A 14,552-nucleotide genomic window follows, 5' to 3' on the forward strand; every position below is an offset into this window, starting at 1 on the left:
AGCATTCGAGATAAAAATATATATTTTTGTTTTGTTTTGTAAATGCTAATTAAATGTAGGTTCTAATCTAAATTACTTTATTTTGTGTATCTTATTCGTGGCTGCAAAAATATTAAACTAAGATACGTTAATAAACCGCTTTATTTGAATGTTTTGGAGCATGTAATATACTACTGCCTGATAATCGCCGAAACGAAATCCGACTTATTTCAGCGAATCGGTTCTATCGAACAATACATTTCAAAGAACCGGTTCAAGTCTATGGTACAACACATCAGTGTCGCTGAAGCGGAGTACTACTGGCCAGCCAATGCGCTTCAGCTTTACTGCCGAGTGCCGAGTCCATCAGCCGAACAACACCCGCTGATTCAGGTAAGAACAGCAATGTCCATAAGACATTTAAATGTTTCAACAAAACGAGGCATTTTACCTTAAAATACATGATATATTATTCATGTCCAGTTTATGTAAAGCAGAATGGGTGATATTTTCGTGGTTGTAAAATCTTATATTAGTGTGCTGCTTGTGCTCTCACTGCATGCCATCTTTGTTTTGATAAAGTTACGAGCGACTATTATGAATTGTTACAGCTTCAATACAAGTCAGTCAGCAAACAATGACCCTGTAACCTGTTAAACGCGGCAGAGATGGTCTAAGCCCAGACCAGGAATGTGTTTTTGTGAGGGTCTGTTAGCCTGCTAACCTGTGACATTTGCACTTCAGCCGTGACTCGCCTACAGTGTTCGTTTGGAGATCGTCCAGTGTCCGCACTCTGTCACTGTTATGACCCCCTTCATTCACATGTGCTAAACTCTGTGGTTGTGGAGATTATGAGATCTGATCTGATTTGTTATGGTCTGGATGTGGCTAGTTTAGCGTGTTAGCTGCTAGCGTGCGTGTGTATCTCTGATGGGCGTCAACATGACACATCTGCTTGTAACTTACGTACCTTTACTTTGAGATTTTGATATTTGCAGTTTTTCTACATGGCATGCTAACATAAGCAATTTACACTTTTATTTGGAGCAAGGAATATTTAGCTTTCTCTTACCAGCATATTCTTTGCTAAGCAAAGATTCCACCAAATTAATACAATTATAATAAATAATAGCTTTTTCAAGCTAAGACGTTTCCAAAATCTTTAGTTAATTATAATACTTTTTATAATTGTTATCAAGAGTATGTGATTATTTTGAATAGTAGTCATAATAATAAAAAAATGGCTTCTAATACCAAGTTATCTGTTATTTTTTTTTAAATAACTTTATCATATAATAATGATACAACAGTAACTATGGTATTACCATGGAAAATTTGGGGTTGTTAAAGGTGTAGCTTTTTTTATTTAATTTTTTTATAATAATAATTCATTTGAGTCGCTGTCCATGATGAAAGCACTGAAATATTTGACACAAAAGGATACTGCATTGGTTTTCATAGTTAAAAAAAAAATTAGGCTAACTTCTGACTCTGTATTGAGGGTCATTTAGGTTCATTACACTGTTTTGGTTGTGCATTTCCAGCATCAACTGTTTTAAATAAATTTGTATTTATTTTTTATTAGTTAAAAGTCTAGTTAATTAAAATATGTACTTTCGTCTTAACTAATAGCCAAAAATGTACTTTTAGATAAGCTGAATTTGTAAGTTTTGTGTTTTTCATAGAATATTTGAGCTGTGGTAGCAAGATGGATGCTGACAAGGAAGCCAAAGGTAAAGGAACTAGGAATTCCTGATATTGTCTTTGATTATTATTAAGCTCACAACATTTTTTTTTTAGATTAGATATACCTTGTATATTCTGTTTAGTTTAGTTTTTTTTAAATACTGATACATTTATGAGCTGGCACAGAAAATGTTTTTAATGTGCGTTACTGATTCATGGTGGTGCTCAGACAAAAGCCAGTATAATGTTTCAGTGTAAAAGTTTCATGAAGCTTCTGCACATCACTGTTGCCAATGATTTAATGGAAACGATTTTGTAGGATCTCTTAAGAAGTCTCGCAAACCTACTGAGAGCAATATTAAAGTCTTAAAAGTGGTGTGTTTCACTGTGCTGAACATGATTTTATCCTTCCTTTAAAGTGGATGTTTGTTTCTGGAAAGGACTGTGCAGAATAAACATGCTTTGACTTTGAGACATTTGACTGATGAATAATGATTTAGTGCATTAATTTTTAATGCTGGTGATTGCATGCTATTTTCAGGTAAGGTGAGCGACCAGGCGATGCAGAACCCACAGGCATTGGCAGCTCTTCAGGACAAAATAGACAGTGTCTCACATAGTGCTTCCATCATGGACAGGTAAGCAAGACACGGAAGGTGAAACACTAAGGCAGTTTCATACAAACCAAACTAATAACTTGGAATCAAAGAGAGACTAACAGGGCAAACAACAATTCTGTACCCCATTGTCTTCATTTCTTGTCATGTCATCATGTTTTTATTGTTTCCTATCTTAAGAAAACTATTTCCCAACTGGATGTGTCTCATATTTCCTGCGTGGAATTTTAAAACTGCACATTGCATTTTCATTGTTTCTAATGTTACATAGAGAGACAACCCTGCTAGTGTAATATAACCGTCTGTCTAAGGGGGAAAACTCTAGTCAGGCCATCTGCCTGCAACCTAAAATCTGTCTCTGCTTGTATAGTTATCACACAGAAGTCAGTCCTAATGGTGTGTGTATACATGTATTTGTGTCAGATTGAGGATGCCCGGAGAGAGGTCACACACCCATGAATGCTAATATCACTTCCTGAATTTGGTAGTGGTTATGAAAACGATGATACACACAACAGTATTTGCACAAAATTTTAATTTTTTAATTTGTGCGTGAACACTGCAAGACCAAACATAAGGCTTGTGGAAAGGGTGCTGTTGGGTCAAGCAGTCAACTTAACACTAAAACAGATTCAGCAATTGCAGCACAAACCTTATCTCTGCTGTTTACATGAAGCGCATGACTTGAGTTCTCAGAAGTTTGCGATGTGATTTGAACAGGGATCTTGTATCTGATGCTCTTACTTCAAACCAATCTGTTGACCCCAGAGAGCAGGGAAATGCACCAGTCCAGCTGTGCATTATCGGACACCCATCTGCTCACATAATGTCTGTCTTCTCTTCCTCTATCAACTTCTGTCCAGCTTACCAAAGTCTGTGAAAAGAAGAGTCAATGCCTTAAAGAATCTTCAGGTTAACAGCACACACATCGAAGCCAAGTTTTACAAGGAGGTGCATGAGCTGGAGAGAAAGTATAGCGTTCTTTATCAGCCGTTATTTGACAAAGTGAGTTTGTGTGTGTGTGTGCTTTTTATTTTTTTTCACAATAATGTTTTTACTGCATTTTTATCAAATTAGTGCCGCCTTGGTGAGTATAAGAGAACAATAGTGAATATATACCATATATCTCAGTCATGTGAAAAAGAAAGTACACCCTTTTGAATTGTATGGTTTTACGTATCAGAACATAATACAAAAAAAGTGGTCCTTGGCAGGTCTTACAATTGGGTAAATGCAACCTCAGATGAACAAAAACAATGACATATTATTATACTGTGTCATTGTTTATTTAACAAAAACTAGGCCAAAATGGAGAAGCCATGGGTGACAAATAAGTACCCCCTTACTGCTTCCATAGGAATTAAGAGGGTAAGTAACAGTCAGGCTCTGCTAATAAAATGCCTTTGATTAATTGATCATCAGCAAGCGTGACCAACTCTATAAAAGCAGAAGTTTTGGCAGTTGTCTGATCTGGAGCATTCAGTAGTGTGCTAACACAATGGCAAGTAGGAAAGATATCAGAAATTATCTTAGAGAAGCAATTGTTGCTGCCCATCAATCTAGGGAGTGTTACAAGGCCATTTATCAACATTTTCAAGTCCATCATTCTACAGTGAGGAAGATTATTCACAAGTGGAAAACATTCATGGCAATTGCCAAACTTCCCGGGAGTGAGCATCCCAGCAAATTCACCCCAAGGTCAGACTGTGCAATGCTCAGAGAAATCACAAAACACTCAAGAACTAAACCTCAGACTCTACAGGCCTCAGTTAACATGTTCAATTTTAAAGTTCATGACAGTACAATTAGAAAAAGACTGAACAAGTATGGCATGTTTGGAAGGGTTCCCAGGAGAAAGCTTCTTCTCTATAAAAAAGAACATGGCAGCATGGCTTAGGTTTGCAAAGTTTTATCTGAACAAACCACAAGACTTCTGGTACAATGTCCTTTGGACAGACGAGACCAAAGTGGAGATGTTTGGCCATAATGCACAGGCCACTTCATTAAGTCGACCATGAACTCCTTTGTATACCAAAGTATTCTTGAGTCAAATGTGAGTCCATCTGTCCGACAGCTAAAGCTTGGCTGAAATTGGGCCATTCAACAGGACAATGATCCCAAGCACACCAGCAAATCTACAACAGAATGGTTGAAAAAGAAAAGAGTCCAGGTGTTGCACTGCCCCAGTCAATGTCCAGACCTCAACCCGATTGAAATGCAATGGCATGACCTTAAGAGAGCTGTGCCTGAACAAATGCCCACAAACCTCAAAGAAATGAAGGAACGTTGTAAACAATAGTGGGCCAAAATTCCTCCAGAACAATATGAGAGACTGATAAAGACCTAGAAAATGATTACTTCAAGTTATGACTGCTAAATGTGACTAAGTAATTCAATCATAGGGTGCACTTAGGTTGTCACGCATGGCTTCTCGATTTTGGCTTTATTTTTGTTAAATAAATAATGACATGGTGTAATATACTGTGTGTTGTTGTTCATCTGAGGTTGTATGCATTTACTAATTTTAAGACCTGCTAAAGACTAGATGTTTTTTTTTGTTATGCCCTGTTACATAAAAACATAGAATTCAATTCAAAAGGGTGTCCTTTCTTTTGTTTCTTTCTTTTTTATACATAACTGTATAAATTATATACACACACATAGTACATATGTGTATATACTGTATGTTATGTATTATTCTTTAATTGTAATACATTATGCATTATAATATATTTAAATATTTTGTGTACGACAGAAAAACAATTCTAGAATAAATATATCTTATTGTTGGCCTGCTATTGCAGAACATTCTTCCTCAGTGTCCTGCAGGTTTCAGAAAATCTTTTGAGCTGAATGCAAACATTACTTTCAATATGTCTGCTTGGTATTGGTATGATATTCTCTCTCAAGTGAGCTTTTCTGTATTTCTAGAGAAGAAAATGTGTGTCTGGAGAAGTGGAACCCACTGATGAGGAGTGTGAATGGCAGAGTGACCATGAGGATGAAGCAGCATTAGCAGTGAGTATTTTCTGATCACTCGCATTGAAATCAGATCTGATGCTGACAGAAGAGCAGGTCTCCAATGCAAACTTTTCTTTTTCAGGAAGATCTGAAGAAGAAAGCTGCTATAGGGGAAAAGACAGAAGACGCTAATGAGGAAAAGCCCAAGGGAATTCCAGAGTTCTGGCTCACCATATTCCGGAGTGTGGACATGTTGAGCGATATGCTGCAGGTGAACCATCAGCAGAAACATTTTCCTCTGAAGCGTCTATTATTTATTGAAATAATTATGAATACAGTTTCATGAAAAAGACATGGTAATATTAAAACAACACATTTTTTTCCAAGCACATTTGAAATTAAAAGAAAGCTTGTGCTCTTTCCCTACAGGATCATGACGAACCAATACTTAAACATCTTCAAGATATTAAAGTGATATTTTCTGGTCCTGATCAGCCTATGGTAAGGACGTGTGTGTGTGTGTCTGTGTGTGTGTGTGTGTGAGAGAAATCAGATCATTTAATGTTCAAATGTTCTATACTATATATTTTTTATTATTAATAATCCTGTATTTTACAGAGCTTCACATTAGAGTTCCATTTTGAGCCCAATGAATACTTTACCAACACAGTCCTCACAAAAGTATACAAAATGAAATCCGAGCCAGACGCAGAGGATACTTTCTCTTTCGAGGGACCAGAAATCATGGACTGTGAGGGGTGAGCAGTTAATCAGCAAAACCTGCTCAGATCGTCAACAGACTTCCACACTTTTTCATTATTCATCTCTCCTGTTGGCAGGTGTGAAATTGATTGGCACAAAGGCAAAGATGTGACGGTTAAAACAATCAAGAAGAAGCAGAAGCACAAAGGCAGAGGGACCGCGAGGGTCATCACCAAACAAGTGCCCAATGACTCTTTTTTCAACTTTTTCAACCCTATTAAAGGTAAACAATATAACAGTTGTGCATGTGAACTTTTAGGAATGCTAATAACAGGAAAATGAGACTGGTAGGTTGAATACTTTGGGAAATCATTAAGGTGTACTGCACTGTATAAACACATCCTTGTTTATACTTTCACCTGGCTCCGCACCACGAGCCTCCGCTGACTGCGCGCGCCCCTCCACAAACTGACGAGGCGTTTATACTTAACTAATAACTATTCTTTAAAACGACAGGCGGTAACTCCGAGTAATTGTGCTTTAAACCATCAGAAAGCAGCGGTAAGAAGTAGTATGCTGGACGCTTTTGACCACATGAGCGTTGCCGTTTACACTACGAAAGCAATCCAGTTAAATGCATTTTCAACTACCTCTGGAAGTGGTCGAAAGTAGACGAGCTCAAAACGTTTTAGATCCAGTTTACACCTGTATTTGGCTTGGTCCACTTGTGATTCGATTGACCAAAACGCATCTTATTACCAGGTGTAATCAGGGCCAGAGAGAGATCAGTGTCTCCATCACTACACTACTTCTTCATTATACCTTACACTGACAAATTCAGTGTTTTCCCATCTTTAATTAAAAAAAGCACCAGATGGAGTTTGAACTTCACATCAAGCTTCTTTGGATTCATAAATTTGCCAGTACAGATGTTCCTGTTCCGCCAAGCGAAATGGGGTCTCGACTCTTGCGCCCTCAATGTGCACGACCGCTCACACTGTTATGACGTCGTTTTTCCATGCGCACTTTCGCGCTTGTGTGGAAGTGGGGAGTATAAACCAGGCTTAAAGTCCTCATGAAATCAAAATTGACCCTATTTACCTTGCTGGCACACATTACTGGGCTTATAGTGTACAATTAAACCATGCAAGTTAATGGACAGAAAATATTTTTTCTGTCAAATTTAATCTTTTAGTAAAAATCTGAAAAGTTACTTCCAGTTTGGAATGCCGTTCCTTTTCTGATAACGTCAGTTTGACGGCTTGGGTTGAAAACGCTTAACCACTCCCCTCAAACCGTTTGTCTTCTATGAGCAAGAGATGGAGAGGAGGAGCGCTGGAGTAAAACCCTGTCCTCTGTTCAATATTCTGTTTCATTTGGAAATAAGTCACAGCACTGAAGAAAAATCAGTTGCTATTTTCCGGTTCATGGGGACTTTAAGACTGCGTGTCCACCAAAGCGTTTTTAGCCAGCTGAAAACACCTAGCTATGGGCACTTGAGAGCGTTTTGGCAGCACAGAGTTTTGTTCAGTTGAGAGTGAGAGACTTTGCTTGCTATGAGACGGAATATCCGCGGAAGTGTTACTAGTATCTAATTTTACAGATAGTTTGTTTCTGTATTGTTGCTATATAAAAATGTCGAAACCATGTAAAGTATTTGCTCTGGCTCTTGTTTTAAAGGCAGAGGAAGTGAATATGATCAACATTGTGTGATGTCACGATAAGTTTCAATATGGTTCTTTAACTGAGTTTATTTTAGGTGTCACTGTTTCTTTAGGTTCCTTGTTATATCCCATTTTTATCAAAAAGACTTTATTTTGAAACATTATTCACAGTTATAGTGTTGTTTACAACCTACTGTATTTAAGCCCTCTTAAATTTTGATTGTACACATTGTACCAATGAGCTGGAGGTTTGCATTAAGTAATTATCAGATGAATATTTATAGTCTGTCATTCAGATGTTTAACATACTGCATGTTTACTTTTTGCTATCACATGAAGTCACCAATATTTTTTTCTGTTTTAGTTTCACCAGATAAAGATTTGGTAAGTATTTTGTTACTTTATCCTTTTTGGTTTTAGCTCATCCTGTTTAGTTACTTTTATCTAGGCATTTAGATAATGCCTGTATGAGACCAATTATACGTAATTTGAGGATTTTTATTGCCAATAAAATATGATTTTGCCTGCCTTATCCACCATCATGCCTTCTGATAGACACGAGTGATTAGTTTACTTTGAAAGTCGAGAGAATCATTTCAGAGATCTAGATATAATCAGACTTAATTTTTCATCTTCAAATGATCAGAGAAGTTTATATAATTCCTTTGTGTTCAACAGGATGAGGATTCAGAGTTCACCTTAGCCACAGATTTTGAAATTGGTCATTTCTTCAGGGAAAGAATCATTCCGAGAGCAGTTTTGTACTTCACAGGAGAAGCTCTGGAGGATGACGAAAGTGTACGTATTTTCAAACGATGTCTATGGTTCCGCAGAATAGTTCCAGTGTGCATTCATTTGTAATATACGTTCATTATTTTTGGTGTCAGTTTGAGGAGGAGGAACTGGATGAGGGTGAAGAGGAGGTGAGTTCACCATATACATAGTATTAAAGATAATTGGAGCAATCAGTGTTTTATAAAACTAAACAATGTAATAAGTGACCTTTTATTTGATATTAAGTTGCAATTGTGTAGGGTAAGTGTGTTTTGTGTGAAATAGGACCAAGATGAGGAGGATGAGGACGATGAAGAGGAGGGAGATTCCAAGGTGAGTTTGGATTTAGATTTGAACTTGATCTGAATGAGTTGAATTTGAAAATGAATTACTGCATTGTCTCTTTGTTTAGCAGTCCTCACTCTCTGTAACTTAATTTTCTGTTCTGTTTTTTTCTTTGGATGAATGTTTGTGGTGTATTTGCATGTTTGATGATTAATGCTGATTGTGGTTGTTTTCTACTTCCTGTTCTGCCCTAGTGACAGGCATAAGTCATTCTCACCTCATACATTTCTAGGTAAGAAAGAAATGTCATGAGTCCATTCTAACGTTTGCCTTCACATCCCCCTCGGCCTCATCCCTCTCCTTACGTCTGCTATCCCATGCACACAGCAACCCTGTAACATTGTATTGAACCATTTATTTCATATCATATCATTTTATTACGGCCTTGCCCAAAGTCTCAGTACATGACTGTAAAAGAACAGAGAAGAGGACAGAATCACGACTGCTGTATTAGAGAATTTGGGGCAATGTTCTTCCATCCATTTTGCTCTATGTAAACCCTGTAGTCCTTTTTTCCCCCACAATCTTGCTGAATAATTATTGATGGTTTTTAGTGAGTCAAGAACTTTTCCTGCTCAGATTATTTTTTTAATACGTAATATTTCGCTATAACTTACTATTGCTATAACATCCATTTATTCAATCAAAAAGCACTGATTTTAGACCCTGATCCCGAGTTTTATGTCTTATATTAAAGGGATAATATCATACACTACTGTTCAAAAGATTAGGATTAAGTATTGTTTTTCTTAAGCACCAAATCAGTATATTAGAATGATTTCTGAAGGATCATGTCAATGAATTTAGATATAGAAAGACGATGCACTCGTATTACTATGAATGGGAGAAAGTGCAACGCACAATATGGCGGAATAATTCCCGCCTTCTAAATGAAAAAGACATTTGGTAAAGACATTGCATCACTGCAGCTGCCTTTGAAAGCTCCGGGTCCTGCACATGCGCATTGGCTAGTCCAGCCAATTGGCTGTTTTTTTGTCATGATTTGAGCGTTTAGAAACAAAATTTATGAGACAGTTGTTGTCAGATTTCTTTGGTGATTTCAAATATGAAATTTAATTGTAAGCTTGGTGAACAGCTTTGGAGAGTTTGATGTTTCCCCATTCAACTAGATAGGAGGTGCACTTGCATGACTGAAATAGCTGCGTGAGAGGCGTTTCAAAGATGGCCGCCGAGTGAAATGACTTGACTGCATTTCAGGTAGTATTTCACAATATTACTGTTTTTACTGTATTTTTGATCAAGTAAATGCAGCCTTGGTGAGCATAATATACTTTTTAAAAACATTAGCTTAACATTATCTTGAACAGTAGTGTACATTCTTTGGTCACTATGGTCCAAAGCAATGGTCCCTAGTGAAAATATTAAGCCTAAAATGTGTTTAATGTCACTATTAGTAAGGATAGTATGATCTCTGATCACAAGATATTTAAGTCTACCTTACGTATACTTGCAATAGTTCCACTTTAGCACAATCAAATATACTTAAGTATATCTTTAGTTGGACCTCAGTACAAAAACTACCAAAAAGTACAATTGTAGGGTATTTATATTAAAGGAACACTCCGACTTTTTGGGACTTTAGCCTATTCACCTTATCCCCCAGAGTTAGATAAGTCCATACATACCTTTTTCATCTCCGTGCGTGCTATAAGTATGTTTGACGCACCCACCGCTAGCCTAGCTTAGCACAAAGACTGGATGTAAATGGTTGCAGCTAGCATACTAATCCAAATAATTGACAAAATAACGCAAACATTTTCCTATTTACATGTTGTGATTTGTATAGTCACAGAGTGTACAAAAAACAAAGTCACATGAGACACAGACATATTTTAACCGTACAAATACTGGGAACTATATTCTCTGAAGGCGAAGCACTGCTACTTGGGCGGAGTGATAACCGCAGCACCTGAGATGTCACGCTGGTTTTGTTGACAGAAGAAACAACGGCGCGTCTCAGGTGCTGCGGTTATCACTCCGCCCAAGTAGCAGTGCTTCGCCTTCAGAGAATATAGTTCCCAGTATTTGTACGGTTAAAATATGTCTGTGTCTCATGTGACTTTGTTTTTTGTACACTCTGTGACTATACAAATCACAACATGTAAATAGGAAAATGTTTGCGTTATTTTGTCAATTATTTGGATTAGTATGCTAGCTGCAACCATTTACATCCAGAAATATACTACCTGAAATATGTCTGTGTCTCATGTGACTTTGTTTTTTGTACACTCTGTGACTATACAAATCACAACATGTAAATGGGAAAATGTTTGCGTTATTTTGTCACTTATTTGGATTAGTATGCTAGCTGCAACCATTTACATCCAGTCTTTGTGCTAAGCTAGGCTAGCGGTGGGTGCTTCAAACAGGCTTATAGCACGCATGGAGATGAAAAAGGTATGCATGGACTTATCTAACTCTGGGGGTTAAGGTGAATAGGCTAAAGTCCCAAAAAGTCGGAGTGTTCCTTTAAGTACATAAATATATACGGTACATGTATTTGTAGTATACTTAGCATAAAATAGATGTATTTCAAATACATTTTAGTATATAAATTTTTCACAAGGGCCACATAATGGTGGTAAAATTTTATTTTTGTTTTTTCCCTCAAACTCTTTTCTTGACCATTTCTGTCACTTCACCATGACTGGATGGGCCAATTTAATACTGTGTAAACCGAGACTGAAGGATTTCAGAATGAAGAGTTTTAGCAGTTTATTAGTGGTCTCTTTGCACAGGAGAGGAAGTTATGGATTTTTTCTTCATAAATCAACCTTTTTTTAATGTTGAAGGAAGATTTGATTCATTGTAATATGACCCCTTCATGCAAAACAACTGCTTCAAACAGCCATTTTCTTTCGGTGGATCAGGCTGTGGTGAAACACGCTTTCTCCCATTTAGTGATAGTGATGTATATCTGCAGTACAAAAGAGTGGTGATTCACTTTAGATTTCCTCATACTTTTATCTTAATTAATGAATGTATTCACATTGTTGACCCTACAGATGCCTAGAGAGATGTGTCACTGTAAATGTGCTTTCATTAGCCACTCTTCTGTGATGAAGATATATCTCGCTTTCTCTTTCTCCTGCACTCTTCCTGCCACAAGTTGCAGATACGGTATTAAGTTATTGAATAAAACAATTCTCTCTCCTTCTCCATCCCTATATTTTTTTTCTCTTTTCCAGCCCGTGGATCCCCAGCCTGCAGAGTGCAAACAACAGTAGTTTGAAGCGCTCACTCCTGCCACTGTCAAACCCCATCAGCTCTGTAGTGCTGCATACAGTCTCTGCTGAACACACCGTCTAACAAAACAACATGATGATGCAGTACATTGGAAAAATAGTTTTTTTTTTATTATTATTTTTTTTATCCAGCAGAATTTGATTACTTTAAATTTCACTCGTTATAATACAACAAACAGTATAGATAAATTGGGCAATTCCACATTACAGGCAGCCTCAGAATAATATATATATATTTACACAACAGTTCGTTCTGGTTCTCGAATCTGATTGGCTTAGAGCCTTTTCCAGCAGTGTGATATTCCCCCAGTATCAGCACTCGACCCGTTTCACCATTTGTATCACTCCGTTTGCAACATTTTTCACAGAGAGTCATGGCGGACTAGCAAACCACCATCGGTTATTGTGTCATGGAATGTAGTTTTAGATATTTTGTTAGGCGAGAATGTATTTAAAACGGTGAAACTGTTCCAGTGCTGATACTGGGGGAATATCGCATGGCTGGAAAAGGCTCTCAGAAAGAACTGTTGTATGTGTGTATATGTTAATGTGAAACAAAAAGACATAATGGCTTCAGACATGCTGTTGCATAGCCAAAAAAAAGTTGACTTACACAGGTTTGAACCAATTTTTATTTAACTTTCAAGCATTGTCTTCACATTCAGACAGGTAAAAGTGTAAGCCTGAATTGAAATAAATGGGATTGTATTATAACTTCCTGTGCACATGTAACCTTTGTCAAGGTTGTTTTGTATTTAACAAATAGATTCTTTACTCAATTTTCAAGTGTTCTGTGTCATGGGCATAACTTTGTTTTTGTTTTTTAACACAGCATATCTATTTATTTTACTTTTTTTGAACAAAACAGCATGTTTATGCACTTATTTATTTATGGAAATGTGTGGACAGTTGCTAGCTAGCTACCAACTAATGTATCGAAGATACCTTGCAGGCATCAAGAAATTGTGTTTAATCATATCCGGCTACTTTACAATATGGATGTCTAACATTTTTATCTTTCACTTTAAGATATTTTTTTTTATTAATCCCCATACTCCACTACTTTAAGTACATATATGATTAATTTATGTAGTGTAATTTTGTTTATATGTACTTAAATATACATAAAATCCATAATGCTGGAATTGCTCAATTTAGATATGTAGTAGTCAAAGACGATAGGGCGAAAGTCCACTGCCAATGGTCACTGAATTCTGAGTGAACTGCAGATGATTACACGTCCTGAAAGTCACGTTTTATGTGAGCACATCCTCATGGCCAATTTTTTGAGATGCATCATCACATCCCAAAGTTGACCGAATAATTTATTTTGTGACTTGATCTCATAGGTTACTCAGGGTTTTTTATGCCAAGATGACAGTGTGCGAGTATCCAGCATTGTGAAACTGTTGATATCTAACCTGCTTAATGTTCTCTTTTGTCTTGTAAAAGAACTAAATCTTTTAGTTATTACAGAGTTAATTATATATCTTGTTTTACATCTTTTTATTATTGTTTTGAACTCTCTGTGTTGGTCTTGTGCTTCTTGGTGGATCCCTGAGAGAATATGTTTTGCTGATGTATGTACTGTACCTAGTTGATTATAGCCCCTTTTAGCATTTTAAAAATGATTTTGCTGTACTGCCCAAGCACTAACTTAAAAACAAAACAAACAAAAAACAACAACAATTAAACATGTTTATTGCCAAAGAGAGTGATCTGATTTCCCTTTACGCCAAACATTTCTTTGTCAAAGCATTTCATGTAAAATAATTTGACAGATAATGATACTAAAGAATGCAGATTATGTTGAAGGAAGCTCAATCGAAAAAATATATGAAGCTTATACAAGATTTTCCATTTCTTTTCTTAAGTGTTGATGTGAAAGGTCCATGCTTTGGGATTAATTGTTTCCAGTCCACCTTTGTTTCTGCTCGATGAAGAATAAGTCATTTTCACTTATGAAGAGAAAATACTGAAGACCTACGACTGAAAGAAGTGAATGTATGATAGGTCACTTGAAACGTACAAGACATTAAGGTACAAGAATGATATTGAATTTTAATTCTACCCTAACTGTTACTGTGTAACAATGTACTATGTACCATTATGCTTTAATGAAAATCACAGCTTAATTATTTTTAAATTATTAAAAATACTTAAGTTAGAAGTCATCCATCTGTTGTGGCAGTATGTGGTGTTATTGAAGGGTGATAATGACATCATAGCAGCATGCACAATTCACAATTTCTTCAAACAGCTCACATTCCTGTTTTGGTCTTATTAGAAGGAAGCTGTCATTTTCTATTCTTACACCCAGTCAGGTGTGTTGCTGCAACACGATCTCATGAAAGTGCGTATCTATACCACGAATGTCATTTCTCGTACCATTTATACGCCAAAAATGTTTTTTTTGCGTGCATATGCTACGCACTGAAAACCCTTGGGTAGGATTAGGGGTGGGGAGTGCGTGCATATTACACGGCATAAAGTGCGTATCATGCACGCAAAAACAATTTTTGGCGTATAAATGGCACGAGAAATAACATTCGTCGTAT

At 36.7% G+C, this 14,552-nt stretch overlaps 1 protein-coding gene across 2 annotated transcripts; it reads left to right on the forward strand.

Annotated features, from left to right (window-relative positions):
• Positions 1–265: 265 nt before the first annotated feature.
• Positions 266–13,701, forward strand: nap1l4b (nucleosome assembly protein 1-like 4b). Of its 2 annotated transcripts, XM_079588788.1 has the most exons (15): positions 266–372; positions 1,665–1,712; positions 2,207–2,303; positions 3,146–3,287; positions 5,214–5,300; positions 5,386–5,514; positions 5,673–5,744; positions 5,862–6,001; positions 6,083–6,228; positions 7,974–7,993; positions 8,288–8,407; positions 8,497–8,532; positions 8,669–8,716; positions 8,923–8,960; positions 11,938–13,701. In XM_079588788.1, the coding sequence occupies exons 2-14, from the start codon at positions 1,688–1,690 to the stop codon at positions 8,923–8,925; spliced, it is 1,065 nt and encodes a 354-aa protein (XP_079444914.1). In that variant the 5' UTR covers positions 266–372; positions 1,665–1,687; the 3' UTR covers positions 8,926–8,960; positions 11,938–13,701. The 2 variants fall into 2 exon arrangements, with proteins under 2 accessions (XP_079444914.1, XP_079444913.1); XM_079588787.1 differs by lacking the exon at positions 8,923–8,960.
• The last annotated feature ends 851 nt before the right edge of the window (positions 13,702–14,552 follow it).

The sequence above is a fragment of the Phoxinus phoxinus genome (genome assembly GCF_949152265.1).
Source record: "Phoxinus phoxinus genome assembly, chromosome: 2".
Lineage (NCBI taxonomy): Eukaryota > Metazoa > Chordata > Actinopteri > Cypriniformes > Leuciscidae > Phoxinus > Phoxinus phoxinus.

Coding starts and splice junctions, on each gene's coding strand:
- nap1l4b (XM_079588787.1), top strand. CDS start 1,688: ATGGATGCTGACAAGGAAGCCAAAG. Junction 6,229..7,973: donor CTTTTTCAACCCTATTAAAG/GTAAACAATATA, acceptor TTTCTGTTTTAG/TTTCACCAGATAAAGATTTG. Junction 8,717..11,937: donor AAGAGGAGGGAGATTCCAAG/GTGAGTTTGGAT, acceptor TCTCTTTTCCAG/CCCGTGGATCCCCAGCCTGC.